The sequence below is a fragment of the Myotis lucifugus genome, unplaced genomic scaffold (genome assembly GCF_000147115.1).
Source record: "Myotis lucifugus unplaced genomic scaffold, Myoluc2.0 scaffold_1099, whole genome shotgun sequence".
Classification (NCBI taxonomy): Eukaryota; Metazoa; Chordata; class Mammalia; order Chiroptera; family Vespertilionidae; genus Myotis; species Myotis lucifugus.
Window position 1 is genome coordinate 49,884 of NW_005872147.1, and position 12,546 is coordinate 62,429.

A 12,546-nucleotide genomic window follows, 5' to 3' on the forward strand; every position below is an offset into this window, starting at 1 on the left:
GGGACCCTCCTTGATCAGGCCCACCCCATGTTCAGACTTACAGACCCTCAAGGGCTCAGAGAGGCAGGTCCCATGGTGAGTGGAGGGCAGGCCAGGTATTTTGGGGCCTGGGTCAGGCATCTGGGCTGTGCCTGGCCAGGCCTCACCCCTGGGGTGGGGGCCATAGCTCGGCGCAGCGTGGACGGGCGGCTGAGCGGGGCCCAGGCGGAGCTGGCGCTGCAGGAGGACAGTGTGCGACGCAGCGAGCGGGAGCGCCGGGCTGCCCTCGACCAGGTGGCCGCCCTGGAGAGGAGCCTGCAGGCCACCGAGAGCGAGCTCCGGGCCAGCCAGGTAGGCAGGGCTGAGGGCCAGTGGGATGAGGGGAGGATCTGCTGTCTGAATAGGTGTATGTAAGTCCTACTGTGTGCATGCATCTGTTTCTGCCTGGTCCCAGCACCCATTGAAGTGACAGTACTTGGGACCTCTGTTCCCTTCGTCTCTGTAGAGCCACGTGAGTGGTGTTCTGGGGGTTTTATGTATTTGCTGGGCATCTGTATGTGGGGGGCAGGGGGCAGGGGGGGCAGGGTGCACAGGCCCTGATGGTGACAGTCCAAGCTGCCAAGGACTTGAGACCTTCGCACAGCCATGGATCTGGATCCCCTCTGTTTCTCCCCCCCCCCCCTTTCCTCCCCGGCCCTCCATTACTGCCCCCGCAGCCCACCCTCTGCCTCTGGTTCTAGGCCCAGCTTGAGCTGGGTTGTTGTGTCTGCGGCTCCAGCGCTGGCCTTGGGCCCAGCCACAGGGGCCGCGGGAGGAGGCCAGGAACAAAGCTGGGCAGGAGCCAGCGTGGGGCTGCCGGGTGTAGAGCTGGCAGGGTTGGGGCTCTGAGCAGGGCGGGAGAGGGGCCAGGCCTGGCGGGGGGGGGGGGTTGGGGGTGGTTATAAGAACACCCTCTTGACCTGCCCTGTCTCCAGGACGGTGACAGGGATGGAAGGACCCCGGTCTGTCTTCCTGACCTGTCCCCACTCCCCAAGTCTCCGTCACAGTCTGAACTCACTTGGGGGGAGGAGCATCATACCCTAAAACCTGCAGGGGCCCAGGGCTCCTGCCCGACTCAACTCAGGTCACACAGGCAGCTTCTGGGCTGCTCCCCACTTTCTCCAGGGGGTCCTGAGGGATGCGGCAGGGGTGGGGTGGGCTGGACAGCTGGGGCCTGAGCCCTCCCCCACCCACAGGAGAAGATCAGCAAGATGAAGGCCAATGAGGTGAAGCTGGAGAGTGACAAGCGGCGCCTGAAGGAGGTGCTGGACGCCTCTGAGAGCCGCACCATCAAGCTTGAGCTGCAGCGGCGCTCGCTCGAGGGGGAACTGCAGCGCAGCCGCCTGGGCCTGAGCGACCGGGAGGCCCAGGCCCAGGCCCTCCAGGAGCGGGTGGACTCCCTGCAGAGACAGGTGGGTCCCCTCCCCCCTCGCAGGCCCAGTGCCAAGTGCTATACAGGGACTATGTAATCCTCCCAGCGGCCCTGTGAGATAGTATCATCCCTGTTTCATGGATGGATGAATGGAGGCTCAGGAGGTGATGTCATCGCCCAAGATCACGTAGCTAATAAGGCAGAGCCCACATTAGAATTTAGGACTGGTTGATGGCAGAATCTGCACTCATGGGAAGCATGCTGGAGAAGTTGGAGAAGTAGACTTCACTCATTTCCTATTTTGCCCTGGCTGCCAGGAAGCTCATCTCTAACCGGACTGTTCAGTAATTCCGCTAGCCCTGCACAATCCCCCACCAAAGTCAAGAACGCAGAAATTCCAGGGTTGTGGTAGATACCCTTCATTCTCGTTAGCAGAGAGGAGAGGCGGATGAGAACAGAGAGGAGACCATGGCGTCTGAGACAATCGGGTTGATGGTGCTGTGGGTGGGGGTAGTTGACCAGCGGTGGGACGGGCCTCGGTGGGAGTAGGCTGAACCAGTAGGCGTGCATGGGAACAATGAGCATCAGTGATGAAGGCCTAGAGAGAGAGGAAGGGTTTGGCTTGGGTGGGACCTTTCTTGTGGAGGCCACAGTGAGAACAGCCATTTCACCACCCTGTCGCTCCTGCCAGGTGGCAGACAGTGAAGTGAAGGCAGGGACTCTGCAGCTGACAGTGGAGCGGCTGAACGGGGCCCTGGCCAAGGTGGAGGAGAGCGAGGGGGCCCTGCGTGACAAGGTGAAGGGCCTGTCGGAGGCCCTGGCCCAGAACAGCGCCAGCCTCACCAGCACCCAGGACAAGAATCTGCAACTGCAGAAGGCCCTGGCGGCTTGTGAACATGACCGCCAAGTGCTCCAGGTACAGACGGACTCCAGGGTCTGGCTGGGATGGGCCCAGCAAGAGAGTTAGTTAGCCAATAGACAGGCTTGGAGGGGTCTGGTAGAGAGCCAGCCAATGAAGCAGTCAGTTGGGAACCTTAAGGAGCTAATCAATGAGAGGGAGGGGTGGGCTTAATAAGAGCATCAGTCAGTAAGAGGAGGCTCTGCTGGGCGGTGGGGGGGCCAATAAGAGAACAGCCAACTAGCACGCGCTTTGAGGGACCTAGGTGCAGGGTTAGTGGGTGAGACAGATGGGTTCTGGGGAGGGGTTCCTGGTCTTCTATAGCTCAGTATAGGCTGTGGGCCAGTCCCGCTGTCTGGCTCACCCTCCAGGTGAGATGACACCTCTTTTATAAGCTGTGAAACTGGCCTAAGATACTGAGTAGAGGGTGTGCCCAGCCTGGCACCATCAGCCCCTGTCCCCCAGGAACGGCTGGAGGCTGCTCGGCAGGCGCTATCCGAGGCCCGGAAGCAAAGCGGCGCCCTAGCTGAGCAGGTGCAGACAATGCGGGGCGAGATGGCGGACCTGGAGCTGCAGCGGGCGGAGGCTGAGGGCCAGCTGCAACAGCTGCGGGAGGTGAGGGCCAGGGGGGACCCCTTCTGTCGCCAGGATGCTGAGGCCCTCAGGATAAGGTGGGGACCTTCCCACCTATCTTAACCTCATTCCAAACCCAGGCCCAGTCCCCTGGGAGGAGGAACCCCCATAACCCACAAGCCAGGGATGAAGCATGGTACCCCATTATAGAGATGGAGAAACTGAGGCCCGAGAGGAGAGCTGTCCAAGCATGCTGGAGAAGTTGGAGAAGTAGATTTCACTCATTTCCTATTTTGCCCTGGCTGCCAGGAAGCTCATCTCTAACCGGACTGTTCAGTAATTCTGCTAGCCCTGCACAATCCCCCACCAAAGTCAAGAACACAGAAATTCCAGGGTTGTGGTAGATATCGGAGACAGTTTCCTGGTGCGGGCCTCACAGCCGCCCTGCCGAGTTAGTGGGCATGGCAGGCTGGCATTGCCCTCCCCGGGCTTCAGACGCACTCACTGAGGCCCGGAGGAATGAGGGGCTCGCTGCTCCTGCTGCAGGTGCTGCGGCAGCGGCAGGAGGCTGAGGCTGCGGCCCTGCACACGGTCCAGAAGCTGCAGGACGAGCGGCGGCGGCTGCAGGAGCGCCTGGGCGGCCTGCAGCGCGCTCTGGCTCAGCTGGAGGCTGAGAAGCGGGAGGTGGAGCGGTCAGCCCTGAGGCTGGAGAAGGACCGGGTGGCCCTCAAGAAGACGCTGGACAAGGTGGGCTGCTCCCCAGGACCCTCCCCTCACTTCCTTTAGGGCATAGCCATGGTTGGTCCAGCTGCATGTCACTAGGATCCCTGGTCCTTCTGCCTCTAACCTAACACTCTCCCGGAGCCCCCCACTTCCCGGCACCCTGCTCCCCTCCTGCTCTCCCCACCCAGGTAGAGCGGGAGAAGCTCCGCAGCCACGAGGACACAGTGCGGCTTAGTGCCGAGAAGGGCCGCCTGGACCGCACTCTCACGGGGGCCGAGCTGGAGCTGGCCGAGGCCCAGAGGCAGATCCAGCTGCTGGAGGTCCCGCCCCTGCCCACCCAGTCCTGGGCACCCCACCTCCCTAACCCCTGCCCCACCCCAGCCTCAGAGTCAGGAGTTGCTGATGGCTCAGCCAGTTCAGAGCCCACAACGCTGAGCCCGAACCCTAGGGCTCAGAGTGAGGTCCCAGAGGGAGGGCTCCCCCCAAAGCTGAGAGAAAGATGCTGACGGCCGGTTAGCACCCGAGTCTGTGTGTTGATGTGTGTTGTGGCCATGTAGAGGCATGAGTGTTCATGGGTATATTCTGGTGCTTAAATCTTGCACAGATGTGGCAAGTCTGAGTATTAACAATATGTTATATCTGTATGCGTGTCTGTGTACAGATGTCTTCATGTATGTAGGGTATTAGGCTTTTGCACATCTGTATACACCCAGGTGAACATGCTTTCTTTTGTGCCTGTATATATATGGGCCTGTGTTTGAATATATCTGTGTGTGTGTATGTGTATGTATCTGAATGGGAGTCACTAGGTACCCTCATCACAGACCAGGAGGGCCAGGGGGTCAGGAACAAACAAGGATCTCTCCTTCATCCCCTGCCTGCACTGGCTTTGCCCCAAGGGCCTTCAGGCTCCTGCCCTGGGAGGTGCCTAATACTCGTTGTGCATACACCACACACACACACACACACACACACACACACACGGGGTCAGACTCTTGACTGGCGGCCTCTCCTGCAGGCCCAGGTGGTGGTGCTGGAGCAGGACCAGAGCCCAGTCGGGCTGGAGGCACTGGAGGCAGAGGAGCAGCAACAGCTGGAGCTGCAGCAGGAGGTTGAGCGCCTGCGCAGTGCCCAGGTGCAGACAGAACGCACCCTGGAGGCGCGGGAGCGGGCCCACCGGCAGCGGGTGCGTGGGCTGGAGGAGCAGGTACTCAGGCCTGACTGGGCCCTGGCCCCTCCCTGGGGGCTGCAGCATGGCGTGTGATGCTGGAGAAGGAAGAGAAGGTGGAGGGGGAGAGGGCTGGGTGTGACCTCTGGGGTATACGCCACCTATGGCATCCAAAACGGAAGTGGTTGGGTGGGTGTCAACTGTGGCTGAACACGAGCTTAAGAACTCAGTCCTCTGGGCAGACCCTCTCCCTGAGCGCAGGTGGCCTCTGGAGCTCCCGCTCAGGTTATTCCAATCCAACCACCCTTGACCCCAGGCCTGGGGGAGGGGGTGGGGCGAGTGGAGCAACAGCAAAGGTCCCAGGGCTGCTTCTCATTGACCAGCTTCAATCCCAGCCCCTTACTGACCGTGCCACCTGGGCACGTGCCTACAGGGCAAGGCTGGTTCGCTAAGCCAGGCCTGGGTCTCAGGTCCACCCCGAGTCGGGCTAGTGTCAGGCCCATCTGAGTGATGAGGGGATGGGGTTCCCCAAAGAGATGCCGAGCATCAGAGGAAGAGGACACCTGACTATACCGTGGAATAGAACGAGGAGGGAAGGACACACCCTGGTTCTAAATGAGGGTTTTTTCCCGGGGTCCCAGCTGCAATCACCCCCTTTCTCTGCAATCAGGCTGAGGACCCGGGCCAGCCAGGCAGGCTCCACCTTCTCTCTCTTCTCCAGGTGTCCACACTGAAGGGGCATTTGCAGCAGGAGCTTCGGAGGAGCTCAGCGTCCTTCTCCCCCGCCTCTGGGCCCCCAGAGAAATGAGCCCTTTCCCGGCCGGTACCTGGGGCAGAAGAGGGCCTCCTCTCCACAACCCACTCAAGAGCCTGGGCCTGTCGGGGCCACCAGAGCTCAGATGGGGTGAGGAGGAGCCGAGGTGGCAGTTCTGGGAGCTGGGGGACTCCAGTGCAGGCCCGACCCAGCAGTGGCTTCTCAGCATCATCAGAGTCACGTGCCGTCTCTGGGCCCCCCTCAGTCCAGCCCCTCCCCGGGTGAGCCACTCCACACTCTACAAGGTCCTCGCTGAGGGGCTGAGCCGAAGCCAGGGTCAGGGTGGCCGGCCCGGAAGCAGGCCCCTGGAGCGTGGGCTCATGGGAAGCAGGAGGGGTGCCCAGGCCTAGGGCAGGGGTCAGAGACCCAGGCCCTGCCCTGGCTTCCCAGGGGTCTCTCTGCCTTAGCGCAGAGTGTTTGTCAGGAAATCCCTTCGAGTTCAGAGTCCCTGTATTTTTGTACCTTTTTATAATGTTAACTGTTCAGAACTGTTTGTGTGTTTTTACAAGACCCTATTTTCTAAAAATGGTTTTGTACCGACGTGTTTTTTTACTGTCAATGTGCCTCGACCACCTGGTAGATGGGAGGGGACACAGGTAGGGCCTTGGGCAGGCGGGAGGGGCTCCAGAGGCCTGTGGAGCTTACCACCCTCAGCATGTCCGGGTGGGAGGCCTCCTGGGCCCAGTGCCGCCCACCCATTTAACAGAGGGGGGTGTTGAGGCTTGGAGTGTGGCCCAACCTGTGCGGCCTGACTCCAGGCCCAGCTTTCTCATCCCTTCCTCAGCCCCTCCCCGGTGAGGCCCACCCTCTGGATACTGATGGGCCTTGCAGGCTGCGTGGTGAACAAATGCAGGCCTGGGGGTGGATGTGGGTCCTGGCTCAGCTGAGTGAGCTTGGGCAAAGGCGCTTAACCTGTCAGAGCTCGGCTCGCTCACCTGTGAACGGGAACCTGCCCCACAGGCTGTCGGAGGGAGGCATACTGGCTTGCCCTGTTTCTGCCCCTCCCACAGCCCTTGATCTCAGCGCCCACCTACCTTGACCTCCTGCCTTACACCCTATCCACACCCTTATGCTTCCGTCCTGGCGCCTCCGGCCTGGGCTTGCACCCTCTGACGGGGGACTCGGGCCCTGACAACAAGAAAGCTGTGTTCCTGAACCTTCTATCTACGCTGTCACCTGGGGGTAGCTGCCATGCCATCTTTCTGGCAGGTCAGAGCTGATGCCGGTGAGAGGGGAGGCAGGACTGGGACAGCAGAGGCAAAGCTGAGGTCGCTGGACGGTCCCTTCTCAAGAGGCCAGGTAGCCTCAGCGTTTTCTATAACGAGACCAGGGCGGCACCTGGCCACCACCCGCCTTGTGTTCTCTGAAAAATGACTGAATCTTTTGTAAAAACTTGTTTTTAATTTTGTATAAAACAGGTGGTCTAGGCCCAGGGGCTGTAGGAAATCCAAGCAGACCAGCTGGGGGGAGGGGCACAGCCTACCTCAGGGTGGAGAAGGCACTTCGGAGGCCCAGTCCCACTGAAGCCCGGATGCCCCCCACCTGGGGGTAAGGACTGGGCAGTGGGGAGCCCCCATTGTGCCTCTGGGGTGGTCACAGCCTGGGGAGGGGCCTGAGACAACCCCCTGGGCCGCAGTCCACTAACTTTTGACAGAATAGAAGGAATGTCAGGCGGGAAGGAAAGCACCAGGTCAGGCAGGGCCCGAGGGCCCCGGATCTGAGGAGGGGCCGGGGCTCGGGTGCCGGCTGCACCCTAGCAGCCCCCGCAGCTGCGAGCACAGGAGGCCGCCACGGATTGGCACAGGCCGCTGCTGGCCATCACCCCACATTTGGAGAATTTGTCCCGACACAGGTCAGCTGTTGGGGGGCAGAAAGGAATGGGGGTCAGGGTGGGGCTGGGTGATGGGAACTGCTCCCCACTCTGAGTTCAGGATCCCCTGGAAGTGGCCCCCCGCACAAAGCACGTGTTTAATAAACATCAGGTGGTGGACAGGTGGATGGATAACGAGGGAGCGGAGCGGGGAGAGGTCAGAGGTCGGGGGCGGAGGCTGCCTACCTCGGAGCAGCTCCTCGTGGGCGCAGACTGTGCGGACACAGATCTCCCTGTTGATGACGTACATTCTGCGGAGGCTGGGGGAGGAGGCCAGGGAGGTGTCAGCCCCACCCTGGCCCAGCCCCCCTGGGAGAGTCTGGGCAGGGCCTGGTATAGGAGCCCGGGAGTCCCGGCCCCCAGGCCAGGGCTCAATCCCCAATCAACTCCAGGATTTATTATCTTTCCTCGAATTTCACGGGGGCCCCTTTTGCTCCCTCCCCCTCGCCCGGCCTGTGCTCACCTGTAGAAGCAGACCTCGTTCAGACACTGTTTGCAGGGCTTGTGTATGGAGTAGAGGCGGGTGCACGGGTACTGCTCCTCGCGGCAGTCTGGGTGACAGGTGGGATCAGACTGGGGGGCTGCAGCTGAGGGCCCAGAACTGGGGGGGAGCCCCCAACTTTGCCCACCAGAGACTGGCTCTCATCTCAGTCTAGGTACGCCCTGCACCCTCTGGCCCAGACACACACACACACACACACACACACACACACACACCCAACACATGCACACACAGTGCTGTTGGACCTGAGGCCGCCCAGTTTTATACAGTGTATTTATACATACGGACTCCTGTATACAGATTCACACCCAAACTTAAGAAGCATATATTCACACATAAAGTCAGAAGTCCACACCCACCCACAGGAGCACACTGCACCCTGAGCTCACGAGGGTCAGACGGGATCCCCCAGTCTGGCTCTCGGGCTCTTGGCTGGGCAGCGTGGGGCCTGCTGAGCCAGCCTTGGCTTCCTGCCCCTTCACCTGCTGCCAGAGCACTACCGCCCGGCAGGAAGGGGACACGCTCCCTGCCCCGCCCCAGCGCCTGGGCGCAGGGGTCCCCTCGGAGGCTGCTGCCAATTCAACCTCAGGCCAGGCCCAGGGGGCTGGGGGACTGCCCAGAGCTGCCTAGGGGGGCCGCCTAAAGCAGGCCTCCTACCCCCCACCTACCCGGGCAAGAGCACAAGGCCTGGCAGTCTCCGTTCTACCAGCGCCCCACCCCACTTCCCCGACTCCAGGGACAAGAGAGCTCTTACCCAGCGGCCCCGGCTCTGTGGGCTCCGTCTCCTCGTTTCCTGGCTCTGGTATTGGGAGGGGGCAGGCAGAGATCATTGAGAGAGGTCACCGCTACCCCCACCCACACACACACACAGACCCCCACTCCCAGGGGTGCCGCCTACCGAAGGTGGGCGCCGGGATGACTTCCTGCTGGACTTGCTGCTGAGACTGGAACTGGAACTGCTCCTCAGAGGGCCGAGGAGTGGCCTCTGCAACAGGACATGATAAGGGGGGCGGGGAGCAGGCCCACCCAGATGCCCACCCGTCCTGTCCAGCCCCGACCCTTTACCTTGATAATCATAGTAGTCCGGGTTGTCTGAAAACAGAGATGAATGAAAATTGGTGGGGGTCAGGCTAACTCCCAGCCCCAGGGGCAAAGGAGGTCACCACTGAGCCAGGCACCTCCCCCTCCCCCCACCAGGTCCCTGGCTGAGCTTGATGACATGGCAGGGCTGGGGGCCCCTGGGGGGGAGGGCAAGGCCTTACCGATCTGGTCACCGTAATGGGTGTACTGGACGTGGTCTGGGAATGGCGGCAGTGGGTCCAGGTCATATTGCCCCTGAGCCAGCAGGCCTGCCGTGGGGAGGGAAAGCATGAGGGGGTGCCCCATGGGGACAGCAAGGGCCCTGAGACACTTCTGGGGAGGTCAGACAGGCATGTAAAAGAGACCCAAAGATCCTACAACCAGACTCTTAGATCTATAGGATCCAAACTCCTTCCTCAACCATGATGGCCCTTACACTCCCTGGTCCTGTGTCACCTCATTGACCTCATCCTGCTCATCTCCCCCATGCTGGCCTCATGGCTGCTCCTGGCACTCAGCACCTCCTGTCTGCCCCAGGGCCTTTGCACCTGACTCTCCCAAGCCTGTGATCCTGGTCACCTTTTCCTTTAGGTCTTTTTTTTTGTTTGTTTGTTTTTGTTTGTTTGTTTGTTTTTTTAATATATTTTATTGATTTTTTACAGAGAGGAAGGGAGAGGGATAGAAAGTTAGAAACATCGATCAGCTGCCTCCTGCACACTCCCCACCGGGGACGTGCCCACAACCAAGGTACATGCCCTTGACCGGAATCAAACCCGGGACCCTTGAGTCCGCAGGCTGACACTCCATCCACTGAGCCAAACCGGTCAGGGCTCCTTTAGGTCTTAAATAAAATTTCAGCTCTGCTAAGAGGCTCTCGCTGGCTGACCCACCCTCTCTATCTCATCCGCCTGCTTATTTCTATCATAGCACTCAGTACAATCTGACATTTATCTATTTGATAACATAGCCCTCCCTTCCCTAGACTGGCAGCACCATGAGGGCAGGCACTTGTCTGCCTGGTTCATCGCTGCATTCCCAGGGCCTAGCCCAGTGCCTGGCACATAGTAGGAGCTCAACAAATATCTGTTAAGTGAATGCATGATGGACCAGGCAGGGCCTTTTCAGTCCCATTGATAACTTCTCACTTGACCAATAGGGACCCCTCTAAGGTCAAAATTGTATAGGGGGTTGAGCCCTTAATGGGTCTAGACCCCTGCCTTGGGTACCCCAACTCCTACACATCAGCTTCTGGGAGGGTAAGGAAGTAAGAGGGAAGACATGGACTCGGGGTGCCAGGATGTGTGCCCACTTTCCAGAATCCCCCTTGCCTGCCGCTTGGGCGGCTGGGGTAAGGGCCCAGGAAGTGCCTCAGACTTTGGGAGGGGTTGGAAAGTCCAGTCTGAGGTCCAGGAGGCAGGAGGCCCTGGGACCCAGGGAGCTGAGTTCTGGCGACAGGGCACAGCAAAGACTCACTGCCATCCCCCTCCCCTGCAAACCTCACGCTCACCCACAGAAGGGGGGCCCCATCGCCAGGAGCCACTCACCAGGCAGGAATAGCAGGAAGAGGTAGGCTGCTCTCATGGCTACTCTGTGAGGCGGCTGGGCTGGTGTCAGAGGACAGCTGGAAGAGGAAGGCAAACTGTATCCCAGGGCACTAACCCGGGGCTGCTGAGCCCACCTCCGCTCCCCCCCTCCTCGCTGCATGCAGCCTGGAGAAGGAGGCACCCCAAATAGAAGCCAGGCATATGGAGAGCCCAGAGTCTAGAGGAGGAACTACTTGGGGGAGAGATCGAATGTTCGAGTGCCAAGGGACAAGACCTCCAACTGGGCTCCAGGGCTGATCTTGGCAAATGGACAGAACCTACCCTGCCCTGCTCAGCAAGGGGACATTCCTAGCCCCCCACCAACCCTGACCCTGCTCTCCCTGCCACTTCCATGCCCACGCTCTGGTTCCGCACCTCCCCGGGTGTCTAAGGCGCTGATTGTGTGCATCCTGACCCCGAGCCCCCTGCTTGGGATCCCAGCTCTGTCCGGCCAACATCACAGCTCACCACATGTGTGCACGGGCCCCAGGGGCCCCTACGGCGCTCAGGCCTGGCCAGGGCTCCCACCCCTAGAAGATTCCTCTCCTGCCAGGCCTCCCAAGACCTGGCTGTGCATCAGACTCATGAGACTGTGGTCTGTTTGTCTGCAGCGGCAGGAAGCACTTAGGGTGGAGCCTGAGGAGGGCTTCTCTGGCTCCTAGAAGGGCAGCGCTGGAGGGGACCATGCTGTCACCCAGTCTAGGGGTGCTGTACCCCGACACTGTATGACAAGCGCTGTGTGTGTCATTTTGTGGGGACAGAGCAGTAAGGCATGGCTTTCCCCAGGCTCGTGAGGTTAAGAATTCCTGGTTGAGTGCAGCCTCCAGTCCTTGGCCCCAGCGTGGCCTTGGCTGAGTCTCCAGGTCCCCGAATCCAGTCCCAGCTCAGTGGAGGGCAGCCTCAGTCTGTCAGCTTCTGCTGGGAGGGAGCCCACGGCTCATTTATTCAGGAGCCACCCCCGCCCCCACCCCCGCCACAACAAAGGGAGTTCGTCCAGACAGCCAACCAGAAACCTAACTTTGCCCCCCTTGCCCCGGGGTGTTACCAGGGAGAGGGGCAGAAAAGGGGCAGAAACGGGCATCATGCCCTCCTTCTTCCCATCCTGAGACTTCGGGGACTCCCCGTCCGTCTCATGGTCTCATGTGTTCATCATCTCTCCCTTCCTTACCCCTCACTTCAATGGGATGAGGTGGGTGAGGAAACTGATGGGGGGGGCAGGGGGGAGTAGATGAGACTCATAGCTCAAGTTGCCGCAGAGGCAGGGATCTGGCTCCCCACACCCCCATTCTGAAAACCCTGGCCTCCTGGTAAGGGGGCTGAACGACCTGGACCCCTCCCTTCCTTGCAACTCCGGACAGGGCTACACTATCCCATCCACCCCCCCCCCACCCCCCAGCAGGCGGCAGCTGTCACCACTCGGGAGGAGGCCCTCTCTGAGTGGGGCCCTAAGAGGTGTATGTGTGGGGCAGCCTCTGTCTGTCCCCAAAGCCCCTCCTTGGGCTCTCAGCCCTCTGCGGGGAGCCGTTTCCTCCCCAGAAGGTCTGGCACCCAGGCCCAGGCTTCTTGGGGGAAGGGGCCCCCGGGGCAAGGGGTGTGGCAGTAAAGGGGAGAGTCCTGTGGGAGTAACGCATCCTCCCAGGGACATCTCCAAGCGCTTCCAGGCGATGGGCTTTGGGGGTGCGGGGGAGACCAGGACCTTCCACAGCGCGGGCCCCTCCCCTTCGCGTCCCTTGCAGGAGGGGGTAGCGGGCCTACCCAGAGCCTCGCCCCAGCTCAGTCGGGGAGGCTCTGCCCGCGGCGGCCGGGCTGGGGTCCGGCGGGAGGAAACCAGATGTTGCGGCCGCACAGCTGGGAACAATCAGCGGCGGCCCGCTCTGCCGGCCTCTCATCTCCCTTTGTCTCCCCGCTCCCGGGGTCCCTGCGCGCACCCGCACCCCACCCGCCA

The 12,546-nt window shown here is 60.9% G+C and overlaps 2 protein-coding genes across 2 annotated transcripts in view; one reads left to right on the forward strand and one right to left on the reverse strand.

The window, feature by feature from the left end:
- The window catches only part of CROCC (ciliary rootlet coiled-coil, rootletin), a 45,048-nt gene extending 38,962 nt beyond the window's left edge, over positions 1-6,086 (forward strand). The window contains 8 exon segments of the mRNA XM_023748052.1: positions 167-330; positions 1,215-1,430; positions 2,082-2,306; positions 2,754-2,903; positions 3,408-3,608; positions 3,773-3,904; positions 4,603-4,791; positions 5,474-6,086. Coding sequence (XP_023603820.1) covers positions 167-330; positions 1,215-1,430; positions 2,082-2,306; positions 2,754-2,903; positions 3,408-3,608; positions 3,773-3,904; positions 4,603-4,791; positions 5,474-5,560 — 1,364 coding nt within the window. The 3' untranslated portion in view covers positions 5,561-6,086.
- An 890-nt stretch (positions 6,087-6,976) lies between these two features.
- The window catches only part of MFAP2 (microfibril associated protein 2), a 5,995-nt gene continuing 425 nt past the window's right edge, over positions 6,977-12,546 (reverse strand). The window contains exons 2-9 of the mRNA XM_006107312.3: positions 10,563-10,639; positions 9,201-9,287; positions 9,004-9,030; positions 8,837-8,923; positions 8,693-8,737; positions 7,900-7,987; positions 7,623-7,696; positions 6,977-7,423 (exon numbers count right to left, since the gene is read on the reverse strand). Of these exons, the coding sequence (XP_006107374.1) occupies positions 7,320-7,423; positions 7,623-7,696; positions 7,900-7,987; positions 8,693-8,737; positions 8,837-8,923; positions 9,004-9,030; positions 9,201-9,287; positions 10,563-10,599 (549 nt within the window). The 5' untranslated portion in view covers positions 10,600-10,639 and the 3' untranslated portion in view covers positions 6,977-7,319. The remainder of the gene's footprint in view (positions 7,424-7,622; positions 7,697-7,899; positions 7,988-8,692; positions 8,738-8,836; positions 8,924-9,003; positions 9,031-9,200; positions 9,288-10,562; positions 10,640-12,546) is intronic.